At 38.5% G+C, this 20,337-nt stretch overlaps 2 protein-coding genes and 1 non-coding gene across 6 annotated transcripts; 1 reads left to right on the top strand and 2 right to left on the bottom strand.

Moving 5' to 3' along the window:
- The first annotated feature begins 1,032 nt into the window (after positions 1 to 1,032).
- Positions 1,033 to 9,188, top strand: LOC114540706 (L-amino-acid oxidase-like). 2 transcript variants are annotated; one of them, XM_028560835.1, is made up of 7 exons: positions 1,033 to 1,199; positions 4,202 to 4,614; positions 5,204 to 5,365; positions 5,679 to 5,783; positions 6,167 to 6,735; positions 7,287 to 7,777; positions 8,751 to 9,188. In XM_028560835.1, the coding sequence occupies exons 2-7, from the start codon at positions 4,206 to 4,208 to the stop codon at positions 8,914 to 8,916; spliced, it is 1,902 nt and encodes a 633-aa protein (XP_028416636.1). In that variant the 5' UTR covers positions 1,033 to 1,199; positions 4,202 to 4,205; the 3' UTR covers positions 8,917 to 9,188. The 2 variants fall into 2 exon arrangements, with proteins under 2 accessions (XP_028416636.1, XP_028416644.1); XM_028560843.1 differs by lacking the exon at positions 1,033 to 1,199 and adding an exon at positions 2,294 to 2,506.
- A 338-nt stretch (positions 9,189 to 9,526) lies between these two features.
- LOC114541654 (putative bifunctional amine oxidase DDB_G0291301) lies at positions 9,527 to 18,450 on the bottom strand. Of its 3 annotated transcripts, none has more exons than XM_028561467.1 (3): positions 18,386 to 18,450; positions 13,674 to 13,725; positions 9,527 to 11,282 (listed from the first exon to the last, which is right to left on the bottom strand). In XM_028561467.1, the coding sequence occupies exon 3, from the start codon at positions 11,236 to 11,238 to the stop codon at positions 9,829 to 9,831; it is 1,410 nt and encodes a 469-aa protein (XP_028417268.1). In that variant the 5' UTR covers positions 11,239 to 11,282; positions 13,674 to 13,725; positions 18,386 to 18,450; the 3' UTR covers positions 9,527 to 9,828. The 3 variants fall into 3 exon arrangements, with proteins under 3 accessions (XP_028417268.1, XP_028417259.1, XP_028417253.1); XM_028561458.1 differs by having other exon boundaries at positions 13,678 to 13,725; XM_028561452.1 differs by lacking the exon at positions 13,674 to 13,725 and having other exon boundaries at positions 18,386 to 18,446.
- On the bottom strand, positions 14,379 to 14,451 carry Trnas-aga. The gene has a single exon. It is a non-coding gene; the product is annotated as a tRNA-Ser (tRNA).
- Positions 18,451 to 20,337: the final 1,887 nt, after the last annotated feature.

Genomic DNA, 20,337 nt, shown 5'->3' with positions numbered 1-20,337 from the left:
CAGTTAAGTGTTTTCGTGCCATATGAAAGAAAAGAAAATACAATTAAGTTCGTGGAAACTCGCTCACTTCACAAGAAAGATTTACCAAACAGTAAATCCTGGTAAGGTTTGCAGTGTTGTTTCAAGTTTGCCGTATATATAACTTAGGCCCTTTTTACATGGACTCATGGAGCGAGTTATCCCGGCTATATGCGAGGTGAAAACTGCATATAATTAAAGACTAATCAGGTTGTGATGTGATGCACTTTTTACCTCGCCTAACCGGAATAAGTGTCATAACTCGCTCTATTTGAACAGGACATTAATGCCTTAAGGAATTGTAAGTGTATATGCAGTCGTTCAAGCATCAAATTTTACACGCGACAAACGTTAATCACACGCAGCAGAGCAGAATTTACTGTTTGACGAAATACATCTGAACGGCCTTAATTTGCTTTTTTATCAGTATTTTTCTGTCCGGAAATAAGTTTCGGTTTACCATTACATGCATGACAACAACACTAAGTTTCAGCCCACGCTGAAATTATTATATGTATAATCGCGAGGGCGGCATTTCATAACAATACCGGGATAAATTTTCAGCCCTGTAAACCACCGCTGTAAACTGCCCGGGCTGAAAAGACTCCATGTAATCAGCCCCTCGAGTATCTTGCTTTCAATTTTACGAATCCGTGGAGCATGTATAATAATAATTCGTCTTAATGAATTCAAATTTTAATAAAATCTTCATTTCAATAGGGGGTAATTTTTCGTTCACCCTGTTCAATTGCAAGAATCTGCGGGATATTTGTGTTTTAATGGCACGTATGGATTGTTTAATCGAATAATTACATACAAACCCTCGTGTAAATTTCAACTTGAAAATTTCTATGCATGCAGTACAAGCTTTGTAGGCAGTACGTAGCGATGTATAATTCATTCGGAATCATTCATTCATTTTACGTGAGGTGCTTAGCACGATACCTCTCACATCCTGAGGTGTCCCACAGGCCGGATGTCTAAACATTGATGATGATGATAATGATGTTGATGAAATTTAATTAGCAGAGAAATCGTTCAAGTATGCACGTTCCATTGATTCCGCTCTTATTTATTCATCAGATTATCAATGTTCCATTCATTTCAATTTCAATCTCGAAGGAGAGCAGACTAGGCTGCTGGTGATCAGAACCTACATTCTACCGGAGAAAATTTTTCAGGTATGCGTTGACAAATCCTGTAGCATGCATACTTCTTGCATCAATGCTAACCGGATAGCATAAAGGTTTGCGTGTACATCGGCTATATACGGCCTTTTAACTGATCGATGATATACAATAGTCTATGAAATGGATGTGTACGGGCTATTAAATTATAAATGCATGACAAAATTAACTTCGCTAGCGAAATTCATGTTGCATTTTAACTCATTCTGCTTTTACCCCATATGTCTGTGTACGTACGTATGACCTGTTTAAGTATTGTTGTTTAATAATATCATTGTTATAATCGTTGTATATATTATTTCTTGTAAAAACTTTGAATCAGCCGCATGGCTAAACTAATTGCGAATCAATAAGTTTATTTAGTGCGCTCGCAACTTGTTGTGTAACCGAAGCCAAATACACCATTGTGCATGTTTATTACCGATATAAGAGTAATCATATGGTTACATATATGGCTATACATGCGTAATTTACTTGATTAATCCGCTTAATTTCCATACAAAGGTGGATCGAACTTTAAGCTTCCGAGTGGATAAATATTTTCGTGCTATATATGAAAAGAAAATAGCAAAATTGGTGAAAATTGCATATAAGCCTACCTAGGTCAGCAATTTATCATGATTTAGAGCTTCGAATCGGCGGAATGGCGAACCCAAGGTCACAAATATTCGATCGCGAATAACACATCTGACGTAAATGGGGGGAGCTTAACTGACACCTTACTGAATTTCTTTGTGACTCCACAGGATGTCCAAATATAAGATAAAGCATGTATTTTGGTTTTCGGAAATGTTTTTCCGTGATGAGTAACTCAATTATGCCTACAGGCAGAATAAAGGCATGCTAAATAATGACATTACGTAAAACTTCGTACAATTTTTTATTGATGTCTGCAGTCTAATGTACAATGTTTTGACATCATCACCTTAAATACAAATATAGGTCGAAGCGAAGCCCTCGGAAAATATCATCACTTCTGGAAATATTTCGCTGAACCCCCCTCACTCAGATCTATAAATGATATAAATGTTTTGACATTATCTCCTGGAATAAAAATATAGGTGCTGTTCAGGTTTAGAGAGTTTAAAGGCCCTTAGATTTGTACCATGATACCGGAAATTCGTTCAGACATGTGAAGTTTTATTCCTCTGTCTTGATATCGCTCTTCCTGTTTACCTCATTCAAATATAATCTTGAACGACTCGTAGTATAGCAAACAAAGCTACTAGCTGGTTATTTTACCTTCGACGGCTGAAAAAGTTCAGAATTCCTGCATTTTACTTCTGCTGCGTGGATTTCAGGTAGCTAATATAATATTGAATAGATGTTTCATGGTATTACCGTCCGTATATACATGTACTGATATATCCCAATTTTATGACAAACTATTGAGAAGCTGTGTATTGGCCATTGCGCTATTAGAACTAACTATTTGAAAACAATATCACAAATTGTTATAAACAGCTAACAATTCATAATACTATATATATGAAAGTGTAAACACCAGCTGCCGTAGCCGCCATGCACGTCTAACTTGGCCTGTATGCTTATATCAATATATCAAATGTCGATATTGGGCTGTAGATATCCTGACAGAGGCCAGGCCAAGTGAATTTACAGTACAAAAAAACAGGCAACAGCTAGGTCTATAAATCATTTCTGGCCATGCATATAGAAGCTCATAACACCTCGAAAAACAGGAAGGAGGGATTGGGAAAGGGAATGAGGAAAGGAACGAGAAATGAATAATTGTAATGGGAAACAAAGTCTGTAAAACCCGGAATAGCATTCGTTGGTAATTTAAGATTAATACAGTTAAAGGGATATACGGAGACAAATATCAAATCGGATACATGCTGTTATGAAAATGCGTCACAACATTTTACCAATGCGTTACTGGGGGAGATAAACTGGACAGTTTATGTTTACTTAATTGTATTTACTCACATCGGGAAACTGCATAAAACTGAAACCTGTATATAAGGTCCTGTCGTCGAACTTTTATTAGCACATATGACCTAAAACAAAGACTTACGCCTGTATTCTAAAAGCTCACTCACACTCAAACTCATTGAGTGGGAGATCTTAATCTTCTCATAACGTTTCAATGGCGGTATTTCCAGCCGAACAGGGGCTTGATTTTCAGTTATTTACCTTATATCTTTCCATCTATTTAGAAAAAACTTTCTCATTGATCAACATTAACAAAATTGATATGTCACACTCAATGAATTTGAGTGTGAGTGAGCTTTTTGAATACAGGTGATAAGCCCCGTTTACACTACAGTCAATTTATTGGCGCGGCAAGCGTTAAAATGTGTTTTGCTAAATCTATTTTAGAAAACGAACTTATTCAGTTGGCTTTTGAAGAGAATATGTGTGTATTTCACATTTAATATTGCACACTTGACCATCGCTAGTGCACAAAGTGTGCAAAGTGCCAAGCCGCACACCAGAGCTATTTTCTGAGCTAAAGTCCTCGCGTGGCTGTTAACGTTAGCTCAGCAAGTTACTCTCGTGTGCGGATGGTTTTCGGGCTGAGCTAACTGCCTCGCGAGTTCGCTAGCTCAGCTGATAGCTCTCGTGAGCTTTAGCAGATGACCTATCCCCCTTTAACCTTGAAGCGCGCAATGCGTAAAAAAACCTTGCCGAAAAAAACACAACTCAAATTGACCTCAAATTGACCTTCAACCACAGTCATGCATTGTGCGCTTGAAAGCTAAAAGGAGAAAGGTCGATTAAATACTGCTACAAATGCGTTCATTTAGAGACGTTTATCAAAGCTCTAAAATTGTCCATAAACTGTCCGTTATAAAGTTGCTCAAATCATGATCCTAATACGCCTCGCGAGATTATAGTCTGTGGCTAAAGGTTTTCTGTTTATAAACAGATCGAATTTATTTAATTAGCCGTGTATTACTTGACAAGCTGACGGCATTATTTAAAACAGGTCCCAAAAGCTGACATATCAGAGTCTTCTATTGTATCTTTTCTAGGACAATGGCAACATCTTTTCTTTTAAGCAATACTCACCTTTTAAAGGGAGTGAAACCATTTAAGGAGAGAATGAAAGAACAAGCCACCAAGGTCATTCAACAGAGTGATTATTTAAAAGATTTTATGCTGAAGATCCAAAAAGAAGGATTGAATGCGGCCTATTTGGAATACGGCGACTGTCCACCTGGGCCATCTCCTCCGACAATAGGCGCATCCCAGGAATATGTTCCACCAGACGATATTGAATATGACGTGATTATTGTTGGAGCTGGTATGGCTGGTCTTGCCGCAGCGTATGAGTTGAAGAGAGCTGGGCTAAAAGTGAAAATCCTGGAGCAGACTGATCGTTATGGTGGAAGAGTTTTCACTTATGGGGAAGATGCAGGCCTTGCACCTGGTCTATTTGGCGAAGGTTGGCCTAAAAAAAGACAAAATTTCTTCGAATATTTCATTGAACGTCATATTAATTCGTTTTATCGAAATTCTTCTTTATTTTTCGCATTATTAAATAGAAAAATGTTTTACACAATTTTTATTTGTACTCAGAAGTGTAGAAATTATTCTATAAGGCAAACGCGACCACCAATCCACCTAACGTTCTTTTAACAATAGTTGGAGGTCAGGAATTAATTTCATGGTCATCCAAAATTCTGCCCGATAGATTTCTTTTGAAAATACGAATACATACAAAACAAATCCGTCGCTTGGAACGAATATAGGATTGAATATGCATCTCCCAGCTATCCCATGTATATAGTTTAGTCCCTTGTATAGAACTAGTTTACTAGTGCGCACGTTCTCACCAAATGACAAGTAATTAATTACGTAATTTATTCTCCAAACTCCTCCATAAAACTGATAAAACCTGTAGATAAGGCCTGTCTCAGTCATCAAACTTTTATTAGCACATATGACCTAAAAGACAGACTTTAGCCCCGTTTACAAAGAAAACACTATAAAGAAACTTTGCCTTACCATACCTTAATTTTTTTTATTTTTAGCTGGAGCGATGAGATTACCTGGTGATGTGGGGGCACCAAATGATAGAGCGCATTTTCTAACGGATGGATACGTCACTGACTTTCAAATAAGCATCAAAAAGTTTCCAAACTTTGATAAAAATGGCATTTCCAATATTTACGGATTAAAGGAAAAAACAGCAAGTATGTGATGTTAGATTGAAAAAATTGACCTACAGTAGCTACTGTATATCATAGAGTCATATTCTTGTCATAATGTCAAACTTCGTCAAAATGTGGATGGTATGTTGCTGGTATGTAAAAACATTTGATGTTTTGCTATTTCCCAATGTCATCTAAGAGAAATCACTATTGTCGTAAGGTTAAACACATAGCAAAAATTTAAGGACGTCATTGTCGTGATGTCTTTCTCATTTGGTGATGAATTTTTCATCATATGAATCAATTCTCTAAACGTTGTAAAGGAGTAAAAATTATCATCTTACCGGTTTTTTAGCCTGGGAAAAAAACCATTTCGACACTGTTTGGCCAAACTGGAGGAAAGGAATTAAGACGGGATGCAAGAAGAAAGGAAAAAAGGACGTCGCTATTAACAATATTGGTATTATTTATCCCATTTCAAATTCGAATGTTTGAACTACTCACATTTATCTGAGCATTTATATGATTTTTGTGCTCAGATACTCACGACCTAGCCTAGTCTAATGTGATGTAGCACGGAACTTTTACTTCATTTCTTTTTACTAGTAGTTGCTCTCCGGAAAGACAAGCATTGATTGGTTTGGAATTTTCAGCACCTATAGCCTTAGGAATAAAATATTATAATTATTGGCCCAACATTTTGTCAGGGCGTCCAATTCTGCAGCAATGATATTCAGTAGTTTCAGCAGTAAAATTAGATGTGAGCCTGATACACAGTGTTATGTTTCCTGTTTAAAACATCATTGTCGTTTAATCGTTTCTTTCGTTTTTAACAATGTTTAGATGACTATTACAGCAAAACAACCGGCGTTGTCACCGATCAATTGATTGCCTGGTTGAATAAAACAACCACCATTAATGAGGAAATCGCAGTTTGGGATCGCTGGATTGACATTTGGAGCCAGTTTACATTGGAAAGCTTTCTGGAGAGCAATGTTAAGGTTATTCTTGCAAAATTGGAAAGCGAAGACGAAGACGGGTGTGATAATCTGGATTCCTTAGACATTGACATGCTTGAAAACCTTTTGCCTTGGTCCGACGATGCAGTTCGTGGCTACTCGGTGTTTTCTTACACAGAGCAACTGGACCAATCATTGGTTCAGTATCTTCGTGATCAACTTGGGAACTGGTGGTCACGTGATATGCATACCTTGGTTGGTGGTATGCACAGCTTAGCTGAATCATTCTTCAGTTCAAAACGATCGAAGCCATTGATTTCTGATGATTTGAAACATAACCAACAAGTTTGCAAGATATCTTATTTTTCCTCGCCCTGTGACCCTAGCAAGGATTGTGTCACTGTAACCTGCTACGCGTCAGGAAAAGATCCAGAAACTACGTACAAAGCACGGGTAAGTCTACGAAATTATTTATCTTTGGCTCTAATTTCTATGTTCCATATCTCTATTAAATGTGGTATAACAAAACAATAGACAAAAAAGTGGCCTTCGGTCTAAACGTCGAAAAGTGTGTTGCCTAATTTAGGCAGTTGTTATACATGCAACATTTGATGCGAAGTTCTTTAAAGACGCTGCCACGCTGCTCCCTGGTTATATTAAACTTATCTCCATTACTGGCATGTTAAGTTACAAGGGTTTGTTAAAGCTTTATGCAATGATTTCTCGAAGCTCGTTCAACTACCATGAAGCATTGTTTTTTGGCCATGCATTATATCCAAAAAACATATTTGTAAATATTTTTTCCTTCTAGATTCATTGAATTCATTTTCAGTAGCTGTCATTTCTTAATTGTAAATTCCATTGTGAAGTAATCCAAAAGTTTCCTTAAGTCTTTACATCGTAACACGCATCAAATTACAAAGAAAAAAGTTAGCATAAGAAAAGTGTGTTCACTGTGTCTTTTTGCAGTTCTGCATGTTCTGATTTATCTCATTTAAATCCAGGCTGTAATCCTCACCACTCAAGTGAACATACTGCGACAAATTACCTTTGAACCAATTCAAGCAAACACGAAAGACAACGAGGCCCTGAGAAAGAATCTTCAAGCTATTGAAGACATGTTCACAGGACCTGCCACGAAGATTATCCTGCAAACCAAGACCAGATTCTGGGAAGAGGAGAAGTATGCAATCAAAGGTGGCTTTTCTAAGACCAACCTACCCATCGGTCAAATACATTACGTGAAGCCGGATCCTGACTATGTCACGTCCACCAAGCAAGGAATAATTCTAATTTACACCTGGAAAAATGAAGCACTGCTTTTTGGTTCCTTGACAAAAGAGCAAGCAAAGAAGGAGGCCATAGAACAAGTTGCAGAAATACACCCTGAAATAGAAGGAGCAGTTGAAAAATGCATTGTCCATGCTTGGTACAACCAACCCTCTTATCAAGGTGCCTATGGACTCTTGAAGACCACTCAGTTCAACAATATCAGGTATGTAACTTGCGTAAGAGTATTACAGTAATTACATACGCAATAATCAAACGAAATTAAAATTAGTAGCTTGAGTCTTAGGGCGCTTTCCTTTATAGGGTAAAAACAGCCAGACCGGTCCTATTGTATTTCAATACAGGCCAAATTGCCATGTTTTGTCATTCGTGTGCCACTTTTAGTGCCAGCTATAAGACTAATAAGTTTCAGAAAATGGCACATTCCTTTAACTTTAGCGACTACATAAAGAGGAAACTTAAACCTGCATGTATGTATGTAAGGACTTACACAGATCCACTGGAAATTACTTTCAAAATGTTATCGGTTAGTTTGTAAGCAAAGAGCATGTAGGCTATCGTAATTTATCGCGATAATATCATACGATATTGTCCCTCGAGCCATAAAACTGATATAATCGTGTGATAACCTATACTAACAGCATTAAGTTCTAAATTGAGATCAAATGGTGCATATATTATACTATTTTATGCTAACAAAGGGCACACGCCTACCTCCGCTCGCTCCGTAAGTATAGAAGGGCAATGGGGGCATCTATCCCCGCTGCCCATGTTGTTCGGCGCCCCTGATAAATAATAATTTTGTCGCGTTTTTTTTTGCCAGAATTATCCTATGAACCGGATCTAACATTATGGTTTCATTTGCGTTTAAGATGATTAGTTTTGGTTAAGAATTGGATGACAATTTCCCTGCCTAAAAAATAGGTTCATGGCGGGTAGTTCTTGCCCTGTAAACTGCATTTCCTCTCACCTATCGTAATAATTATGCAGTTACTGAGTTACATCGGATATTTGCACACTTTCCGATGCAAATTCCTTGAACTATTTCCTTTTTCGACTACAATTTCTCATTTCCTATATGAGGTAAATGGTAAGCACCCCAGATACGTAGAATAAAAATGGTTTCTTCGATATTACCCTATTTTGTGTTATAAATATAATTTTTTTTTAACTGACAGATATTTGTGGGAACCAATGGGAAATGTTCATTTTGCTGGCGATAACATATCGTTTACGGCTGGTTGGATTCAAGGAGCTTTGGAAAGTGGTTTTAAATCGGCATATCAAGTTTATGCACGTCACATGAAGAGAGTGAAGTTAGGAAAGGAGGAAAAGATTAACTGAAAGCATTAATTCTATGTTTAAAGATTAACGGTTAAAGATACAGCATAATTACTTTTTTAGTTAATGAGCATGGGACATGAATAAAGTTAATGAGCATGGGACAAAGATAAATTGAATGGATTTATGATATTATTTTTAGGGATGGTATTAAGAGTGATTTAGATTGAATGTTCGTATTTGTCAACTTTAGGTGCCTCGGCTAATTTCTTTACTAAACCAACTTTGTTTTGTCGTTCACCCCATCTTGATAAAATATATAATTTGTCTTGCAATCTAGTGCATATTTTTCTCTTTTATACGGACAGAAAATAACGTTTATATAACTACGTTTCGAGGCAGGCCCCTTCATCAGAAACGATCAAATGGTTAACCTCAAATATTAGCTTTACATAAATTAAAATAGTAATTATCTATTACATTCCGGCCTTTTGTTTAACCCATTGGACAATACGAGTTTTTTTTTTTTAATTCTTTCTCCCAGCATTTGCGAACATACAGCCATGTAAGCCTGAAATTTAGTGCAAAGTGTTTTCAAAGTTTGAAACTTTGCAACATTGTGGTGAGTGACAAAAATTCAAACGAGTCAGATTTATTAAATCATGCAGTAATGTTATTTAGTGTCAAAATTGTTACAAGTATAACAAAAAAATAGGATGAAGCTTATGCATCTGAATGAGCTTATGCGTCTTTAACCTGAAAAAATACTTCACGTCTAGTTAATTGTTTGTATACGCAGTCATTTAAGCTATTGAAATGTTTCATCGACAAAAACGCTATACCAGTTCATGTCAAAATTATATTAACAACAGTGGTTTCAAGCACAACTACATTTAATACCTATTCTCTATGGAACAAAGACATTAATAAGCAGGAGTTTTGGGGTTGAAAAAAGTCTAAAGTATAAAGTTAAATTCAACACCAAATTTTTCGAAATGTTTTCCATTTCTGAATAACGCGCATTTTTGATACCATCAATCGTTTTGCTTCGCAATCACTGACGTCGACCAATATTCCGCGGTTTATATTCATTGGGTCGATGAGATCTTGGTATTCTGTCTTTCCTCGGATAGCCAGATCAGCAAGTATCTTTCCAATCATTGGAACAAATTTCATTGCCCAACCACCTGTGAACACGACGATACGCTTTGACTTGGGCAGAAAATCCAAAACGAATCCAGCACCTTGGTCGGGTCCGGAAACATCTTTATTCAATTGCGCAAAACCAGCGATACACGTTGTTTCTTTGTCCGCATTGCTAGACGGACCCAGATCAGGCGTGGACTTTTCCACGAAATCTGTTGTGAATTTCAGTGCGTCCACATCGACTGGTCGTTGGTTCACATCAGGAGGAAAGAACATGAAGTCGAATTCTTTACGTGAGGTATACGCAGGTGCAACTCGTAAGTATTCCGGACTACCAGCCTCGCTTGGGAATCCGTAATAATCGTTGTAATCTTTCGGGGCATCGCTACCGTCATCCTCTGGTTTAGGTCCAAAGAAATACCAAATAGGCCATTGAGCCGGATCGGTGTTTGATGCACTTTTTCTCTTCTTTGTGTAATAAGTGGAACACCAGAGGTGGATGATCAGGTTGATACGCTGATTGAAGCAGGGAGTTAGAGCGTCCAAGGTTTCGTTCACATACGCGCCTGGGGTGAGGATGATCTTTGTACCCTTGTAGGTTTTCTCGTTTCCATCAACCAGTGCTGTAACTTTAACGCTATCTTCCAAGGAATGGTCGATCTTAATTACACGCGTCTTAAGTTTCAACGTTGCATTCGTACTTGCTGTTAATTTCTCAACATAACGTTGAACAACGCTGGGGACATTTACAGTCCCACCTTTCTCCGTAAAGAGAGCTTTCGCGTTATCGATGTCAGCCACAGCGCAGGAGACAAATGTGAACCTAGGATCATTCATAACTTCCTCCTTTCCTTCAAGAACTATATAATCCTTCCCCTCCTCTTGGCCAAGTTTCTTGAGGTTTTTAATTGCTTGGTCAATGTTTCCCTCGCCGCTCTCAACAGTGGAATCACCGAACCAGAGACAACCTGTTACTTGAAGAAGACTTTCGTCGTTCATCTCTTCTTGGAGCTTCATCCACATATCGTAGGTTTTCAGGGCAAGATCGCACAAATTCATTTCGGAATATGCTATGCGGTATTGTCGACTGTATCCAGGACTTGAACCGTGAACGTTGGCAAAATTGTTAAACTGCTCCAGGAGAAGAACTTTCTTTCCTTCTTTAACACTACATTCGTAAGCGGCGGCGAGACCCATTGGTCCTCCTCCAACAATAATTACGTCATAGAATTCTTCCATCGTGCCAATTATGAATGGATTGATTGGAAAGGTTTTAACACAGTCTAAATGTAAAGAAAAAATGTTTCACTACTGAAATCATAACACCCCCCTGTTTAATTTCCTTTTAGATCCCACATTTCTCAGAATCCACAGTGGCATAGTCAATCAATCAATCAATCAATAAAAGTTTATTTAACCACGCTACCCTCATCATATTTGGATGGTTTTCGTGAGGGGCGTCACACAATTACAATAGATTAAAAATACCTATGTACAAGTATTAAAAATAGTTTTATAATATAAACGAATAAACATGCAATGTAAGTATTAAAGAAGATAAAAACTAGGAATAATCGATGTCTGACTCAGTAGTTACATTATTTTATCATATTTTTAAAGATACCTAAAGATTTTGTTTCTCTTGCTTGCTTTGGTAGACTATTCCATAGCGCAGCCCCACTGTAACCAAAACTCTTTTTTAAATATTCTGTTTTTGGTTTAGGAAGTGAGAGATTTATGTCGCCATTTCTAAGATTATAATTTCTCATATTTGTCTCCCTGGTAATGAATTTATGTTTTAGGTTAGGGGATGAGTGGTTGTTTAGTATTTTAAACATCAAAACAGATTTATTCATTTTATGTCTATCATTCAGATTCTTCCACGACATAGCATGGAGCAAATCTGTTGATCTAACATCGTAGTTGGCCCCTGTCATAATTCTTGCCGCCCTGTTTTGTAGTTTTTGCAATTTTTCAATGAGTAAGCTTCCACAATTATCCCATAAAGGACTGTAGGCATTGACCGATTGTGCTCGGCAACTTTTTAGCAACTTTTGGCTTTCGGAGCAACTTTTTTCATTGGGAGCAACTTTTTTCATCGGTAGCAACCTCGAGCACTATTAGCCTTTCAGGGCAACTTTTTAGCGTCTTTTGGCAAAAATGGACAATTACTGTCAATTAGAAATTTAGATTCGACAATGAAAAACGATGTTTTGATGTCGGTAGTTCTTAGTTATTTTTTGCACGAACCCACGTTGTCCCAGTGACGTCCAGTATCATGTATCACATGTATGCACTACAGCACTATACCTATATGCTCAGTGTAACACTGCATGACAAAACTGACAGTGTTTAATATCGAATGTCGTGTAGCTTACTAGGGTTTTCTGTGCATGTGTTTAACAATAAAAGAAAAATGGCGTCCGTTTATTTCAGTAATTCAAATTCCTAATTTGATGCCATGGACGAATAACTTGACCTGTCCAACCGAGACGACTTATATCAGAAACAGAAAACGAAGATGTGGAGATTTCAGAGAACCAAGAAATCCAAGATCCAATTTTGAGAGCCAGAAATGCTGGTGCAAGTCTAAGTGCCCCAGCAGAAGCTCATATAGCACGTAAGCGAAAACGTCCGGTCAATAGAATAAAAATACGCTAATGCAAAAGATTTATTAAAATATTTTTATAAATTTGTTCAAATTTCTAGAAATTTATATTTATAGGTATCATTTTTGCAATAATATTTTAAAATATGGAAACTTTTAATTAAGTATGCGTAAAAATATAGCGAAATTTGATTAAAAATTAGGTGCAACACTTCGAGTTTACGTAGCAACTTTTTGTATTTTTGGCAACTTTTTAGCAACTTTTCGCCTTTTATCAGCAACTTTTCGCATTTTACGCAGCAACTTTTCAGAAATTTTCGAGCACAATCGGTCAATGCCTATAAAGGAGAGCAATAATCAAAATATGGGAGCACGAGAGAATTATACAAATTTTGTAAAGTTTCGTACGGTACAAATTGTTTTACTCTTTTAATAATTCCAATGCCGGACGCAACTTTTTTACATGTTGCATCTATATGCTTATCCCAGCTCATTTTTTCGTGCCGAGCTGTCTTTCCGCAAAGTCGAGTCCAATTTCCGCTGGGAAATTCGTTAGTTCAATTATACGTCAGTTCAATTATTCAAGATCGTTTATTAGGTCAACTTTCGGTCCGTTAACCCGTGCCTTAGCTGCATTGATGAAGTCTTGGATTAACGGACCAGAAATTTGCAGTATTAAATACTTATGTGGGATACCTACAAGCTAATTTAATTATAATTGATTTATTGTTCAAATATAGGATTATTCATTGACGGTTATTTGAGGCAGGGGCTGAATTAAGTCACGAATAAATTCTTTCTCACGTCAACATAATGGTCTTAGACAGTTCTAACTTCTGAGGCGTGTTTGTACCGCTCTTTTCAGTTTATTATACAAGTGATCAAGCATCGTTACATTTATTCTTATCAGCGAAATAATAATCCTGTCAAGAATGAATCTTCGGGTGCATCAATATCAATCATGATTATTAGCATCTATACCTACGTCAATCAAAAATCACTCAATCACACATGGTTGTTTAAAATGACATTACATAAACGCAAAAAAAACGAATAGCGTGACCACCTGCCTCATGTGTCTTCTGAAATTAATTCTCATGTCTTGTGGATGGAGTCGCCTACAGGAAATCAGTGAGGAACAGTGAACTCGATGGCGGACACTGAAGCCTTTCTTGTAGGTATGACCCAGGCCTCCACGCGGAAATTTCGTAGGTAAAATGGCGGCAATTTTTTTTTCCTTTGAAATTTCTGCGCCAGAGGCCTGGATCTTACCTACAAGAACGGCTTCATGATTTGCCATCTTGGCTTCACTCATTAATTAGGGAAAGTCAGAGAGCTATATAGCGTTCCAGTCTTATTTGATTTCACTGGTGAGGTATCAATAAAATTTTCTTTCTATTTAACTCACAATGGAGAAGTCATATTTGTCCATATCCCAAACATAAACAATTTTATCGATCTTTAAGAACTGAAAATTTGAGGAGAAATCGAGTGAAGTATTTTCCAGAGAAAGAAGAATACTTTTATGATAGTAATTGCATGACAAAAAAGTATCAGCTTTAGTTGTTAGCAATTATATGCAATGTATATAGCAATAAATCAACTATATATATTTATATATTATATATATATTATATATATTATATTAATATATATATTATATATATATATATAATATGTGTAAGGTGTATTTGTTTGTTTTTTGTTTTTTTTTTTTTTTTTTTTTTTTTCTACACAAGCATGACCAACCGGGCAAGCAGAAAATTCTACTTGACCGCGGTGGGAATCGAACCCGCGACCTTCGCATTTCTAGAACGATGCTCTACCGTCTGAGCTACAAGGCCAAGTTGGGAACGACTGTGATTTTACTTAAGATGTTATTGACAATGCGGAGTTTCGTCCTTTTGCATGTCGTTATGCAGTTACTTCTGCAAATGTTGATATATATTTTGTACTTTTTTGCTCTTAATTGAGGCTCAATTACATGAGCAAAAAAACATGGCTCATGGCTCATTAAGCAAATTAACATGGCTCAATTAAGAGCAAAAAAGTACAAAATATATATAAATATATATATATATATATATATATATATATATATATTGTTCATTTATTGCTATATACATTGCATATAATTGCTAACAACTAAAGCTGATACTTTTTTGTCATTCAATTACTATCATAAAAGTATTCTTGTAACTACGCTTTTGCTGAACATCCGCATGCTTATTCGTGGTTACTGATTATTTCTTCTGGTGATAAACGTTGCATTCAGCCACATATTCACTTACAATTTTAATTTGGACACATAGTAACACGTAATCACATCACAATTTGCAGACGAACATCATACAAGTTCTGGATCCAGGGTGAGTCAGAATAAATTTATGCAGTTCTAACTGGCAATCATATTGGTAGATTTTTATGTAAAAATATTCTTTAGAAGTGAATAAGCATTGGCAGGTATTTTGTAATTGAAATTAGGCCATGTTATTTAAGGGAAGGGAAGGGAAGGGAAGGAAGGAAGGGAAGGAAGGGAAGGGAAGGGAAGGGAAGGGAAGGGAAGGGAAGGGAAGGGAAGGAAGGGAAGGAAGGGAAGGGAAGGAGGGAAGGAAGGGAAGGAAGGGAAGGGAAGGAAGGAAGGGAGGGAAGGGAAGGAAGGAAGGGAAGGAGGAAGGAAGGGAAGGGAAGAAGGAAGGAAGGGAAGGGAAGGGAAGGGAAGGGAAGGGAGGAAGGGAAGGGAAGGAAGGAAGGGAAGAAGGAAGGGAAGGGAAGGAAGGGAAGGGAAGGAGGGGAAGGAAGGGAAGGGAAGGGAAGAAGGAAGGAAGGGAGGGAGGAAGAAGGAAGGAAGGGAAGGGAAGGGAAGGGAAGGGAAGGGAGGAGGGAAGGGAAGAGGGAAGGGAAGGGAAGGAAGGGAAGGGAAGGAAGGAAGGGAAGGGAAGGGAAGGGAAGGAAGGAAGGAAGGAAGGGAAGGGAAGGGAAGGGAAGGGAAGGAAGGGAAGGGAAGGAAGGGAAGGGAAGGAAGGGAAGGAAGGGAAGGGAAGGGAAGGGAAGGGAGGAAGGGAAGGGAAGGAAGGGAAGGAAGGAAGGGAAGGGAAGGGAAGGGAAGGGAAGGAAGAAGGAAGGGAAGGGAAGGGAAGGAAGGGAAGGGAAGGGAAGGGAAGGAAGGGAAGGGAAGGGAAGGGAAGGGAAGGAAGGAAGGGAAGGGAAGGGAAGGGAAGGGAAGGAGGGAAGGAAGGAAGGAAGGGAAGGGAAGGGAAGGGAAGGAAGGGAAGGGAAGGGAAGGAAGGGAAGGAAGGGAAGGGAAGGGAAGGAAGGGAAGGAAGGGAAGGGAAGGAAGGAAGGGAAGGAAGGGAAGGGAAGGGAAGGGAAGGAAGAAGGAAGGGAAGGGAGGGAAGGGAAGGAAGGGAAGGGAAGGAGGGAAGGAGGGAAGGGAAGGAAGGGAAGGGAAGGGAAGGAACGCAAGGGAACGCAAGGGAAGGGAAGGGAACGCAAGGGAACGCAAGGGAAGGAAGGAACGCAAGGGAACGCAAGGGAAGGGAAGGAACGCAAGGAACGCAAGGGAAGGGAAGGGAACGCAAGGGAACGCAAGGGAAGGGAAGGAACGCAAGGGAACGCAAGGGAAGGGAAGGGAAGGGAAGAGGGGAAGGGAAGGGAAGGGAAGGGAAGGGAAGGGAAGGGAACGCAAGGGAACGCAAGGGAACGCAAGGGAAGGGAAGGGAAGGGAACGCAAGGGAACGCAAGGGAACGCAAGGGAAGGGAAGGGAACGCAAGGGAAGGGAAGGGAACGCAAGGGAACGCAAGGGAACGCAAGGGAACGCAAGGGAACGCAAGGGAACGCAAGGGAACGCAAGGGAACGCAAGGGAACGCAAGGGAACGCAAGGAACGCAAGGGAACGAAGGGAACGCAAGGGAACGCAAGGGAACGCAAGGGAACGCAAGGGAACGCAAGGGAACGCAAGGGAACGCAAGGGAACGCAAGGGAACGCAAGGGAACGCAAGGGAACGCAAGGAACGCAAGGGAACGCAAGGGACGCAAGGGAACGCAAGGGAACGCAAGGGAACGCAAGGGAACGCAAGGGAACGCAAGGGAACGCAAGGGAACGCAAGGGAACGCAAGGGAACGCAAGGGAACGCAAGGGAACGCAAGGGAACGCAAGGGAACGCAAGGAACGCAAGGGAAGCAAGGGAACGCAAGGGAACGCAAGGGAACGCAAGGGAACGCAAGGGAACGCAAGGGAACGCAAGGGAAAACGCAAGGGAACGCAAGGGAACGCAAAGGGAACGCAAGGGAACGCAAGGGAACGAAAGGGAACGCAAGGGGAACGAAAGGGAACGCAAGGGAACGCAAGGGACGCAAGGGAACGCAAGGGAACGCAAGGGAACGCAAGGGAACGCAAGGGAACGCAAGGGAACGCAAGGGAACGCAAGGGAACGCAAGGAAAAGCAAGTGAACGCAAAAGAACGGAAGGGAAAGCAAGCGAACGGAAGGGAACGCAAAGAAACGCAAGGGTGCGCAAGCGAACGCAAGGGAACGCAAGCGAACGCAAGCGAACGCAAGCGAACGCAAGCGAACGCAAGGGGTAGCTTTTCGGGGTTGTTTTTTTTTAAAAGTCTTTTAGCCTTTTCCAGAAAGGTTTTCAAACATTTTAGCTGTACGTTGCTTTGGTTTTGTCGTTTTGTTTGCATTTTTCACAGCGGGCCTTATTCATTTCACAGCGGGCTACATGTGAAACGCTTCTCAGCCAATCAGATTGCTTCATTTACACAGTCATGAAATAGATAACAATCCCACCCGCCCATCTCCTCTGTCATTTTGTTCTATTTTATGTTTATTAGATTTCGGATGCGTGTTATTGAGCCTTTCCAACAACATGGTCTCATGTTTTGGTTGATGCAAGTTTTGGACTCAAGTCTCCACTGAAGTTTTATAGTTTAGTTGGTTTAGTTTATTTACATAGTGTATTAGGTTGTTGTACTTGTTGCTGAATACGAACTGAAGCGGATGTGACGTTGTTTTTGTTTTATCAGCTGTATACGGTATTGGTTGAAGTCTTGAGGAATAAAGCATTGTTATATCTCCTTCTGTGTTCTAATCTAATCTCGACTTTACGTCGGGCACTACGCGCGATTGCAAAATCTTAAATTTCGCACATTGTTCATAAGAAACCTTATTAGAACTGAAAGCGTTTATTCCATAGCTGTATTTTAAGTCTGAATATCTAATTCTGATTCTGAATTTCAAGTGGTTATCAGCAGTTCAACAGCGCTTAACACTAAGTTAGTATACTACCTGTTTACAAACACAACATATTTTCTACTGATCTTAAATTCATATAATAAGGTAGAATGCAGATTTTTGGCGATACATTTCTTTCTGTCTCAGTTGGTCGGACTGTGTGGCTTAAATTTCATTGATAATACATTTTGTTTAGCATTTATAACGGCAAATTTGCTTTTTCAATAATTGAAATGATAGTGATAATTGAAATGCCAGTGTAATTATTTAAACGCTGTGATATCCACCAAATACCTTTTCCCCATCCCCTAAAACACCTCAATCACAATTAATCTCCCTGTATGACCGTTTCATGAGCTCAACTGTTTGATCGTTCAGGTCATGTAAAAGAATATTGCTTTTCAATTTCACATAGACAAAGCCCGTATATCGCTTATTAACTCCTACAGTCAATAACTACATGCACGTAAACCTTATTAATGCCATAGCTAAACCGAATAACTATTAATTTAATATATAGGTAGAATTTCAACGCATACCTGAAATTTCAGTCATTGTATTACTATGCAGTATTTCCTTGTACCAGTAGCTCTTCCTCTGAGAACACAGGTGAGATAAAACGAAAGACCGCGATATAAGAATATATCTTCTGCGTGAGCAGGAGGAGCTAAGAAAGGTACCTCCCATACCACCTGGTGTACTCACTGGATGTCTAATTATGTACGAAATTTAATTAAGAAATCGTTCAAGCATACGACGTTCTATTCCGCTATCCTCATTTATATGTCAGATTATCAGTGTTCGATTCATTCCAATTTCGCTCTCGAATCCCTACAGACAAGGCTGCTGGTGAACCTCAGGACCTACACATTCAACAGGAGAAAAACTCACTATTTCCCTCGGGAGCATACATTAAGCGTATAATAATATATATAGGGGAATTTTAAACGATCGACGATATAAATAGTCGATATAATGGACGCATATCTATTAAATTAGTATAAATGCATAAAGAAATTAATTTCACTCGCGAAATTCATGTTGAATATTAACTCATTCCCGTCATGTTGCCCGTCTAAGCATATGGGTGTATCCTGTTGAAGTATGTAGCTAGTGTTGTTTAATATCAATGTTATAATCGTTGTTATATCATTTTTTGTAAAGTTTCCGAATCAACTGCATACATTTAAGGTGGATGACTAAACTAATTGCGAATCTTTCTGAATTTCTTTGTGAATTGAGATAAAGGTTGCATTTCGGTTTCCCGAAATGTCTCTCTGCCATAACAAAATAATCGAGTAACTCAATCAGACCTACAGCATAAAGGAATTGCTAATATTGCACATTGTAAAACGACCTAAGTATAAATTAATGTACAATTTTCTAATCTATACTTATTTGACATTTATCCCCCTGAATACAATTAGAATCTCTTCAAATTCACTGGAGACCTAAACTACACTATTTTGTGCTCCACTAAACTTCGCCACACATGAAAATTCGTCCAAGCATGTGACCTTTAATTTCGCTCTCCTAATAATTATCGCTCTTCCTGTTTACTTCAATTTTAAAAACTTTCAGAATTCAGGTGCAGATGTTTCATGATGTTACAAGTACTGATATAATTTTATACTGATTATATAACAAACTATTTAGGATCTGTATGTGTATCCGTCTATTACAGTTAATTAACTTTGTGAAAATAATATCACATGCAAATTTTTAACAAAGACGAGTTAGACGTTAGAGTTCGACATCTAAGTAAGGCCTATAAATGGCGATAACATAGCAGCTCACAGCACCTTGTCTTTGAGTCTTTTAACCAGACATTGCTAGAAGGATAAACGTTTATTTAGGATCAGGGCCACTGACTGGTGTGATATTTTGAACATTAATATTTTGAATTCTGCAGCACCTCTGGGAGGTCCATATTTCGGTATTTTTACCATTGTCGAATATTTATACTATACATTCAGGTGAATTCAAGCTTATCAAGGTCAAATAATTAGAGCTATATATTTTCTGGTGTATTTGAACTTACCAATGTCAAATATACAACATTCTGGTATTCGCCAGCTCACCAAGGTAGAATAATTATGCCATATTCTGGTGTACTCGAGCTTAGTAAAGTTAAATATTACACATTCTGGTGTATTCAACAATCTTACCATGCAAGGTCATTGCAAATAATCATACAATATTCTTGTATATTCGACAATTGATCTTCACTACTTCTTGTCGTGTTTTACTGAGAGACTAAATGGTCATATTTTTTGTACTTCGCCGACAATTTCGTATTTAAATTTCGCGTTTGTTCATTCTGCTATATTCGATCTTTACTATTTTTATCGTGTTTTATTCAGTACCTTTCCAGAGACTATAAAATAAATATAGTCTTATTTTTTGCCAATTACGTACATTTAATTTTTTGCCTTTGTGTGGATATTTCATGTCTTATTATAATTCTCATAACGTATGTTTAAAGGCTCTT

This window comes from Dendronephthya gigantea, unplaced genomic scaffold (genome assembly GCF_004324835.1).
Source record: "Dendronephthya gigantea isolate DGI-Jeju-01 unplaced genomic scaffold, DenGig_1.0 000003F, whole genome shotgun sequence".
NCBI lineage: Eukaryota > Metazoa > Cnidaria > Anthozoa > Malacalcyonacea > Nephtheidae > Dendronephthya > Dendronephthya gigantea.
Note: the sequence above shows the minus strand (reverse complement) of the source record. Positions and strands in the feature narration are given on the sequence as shown.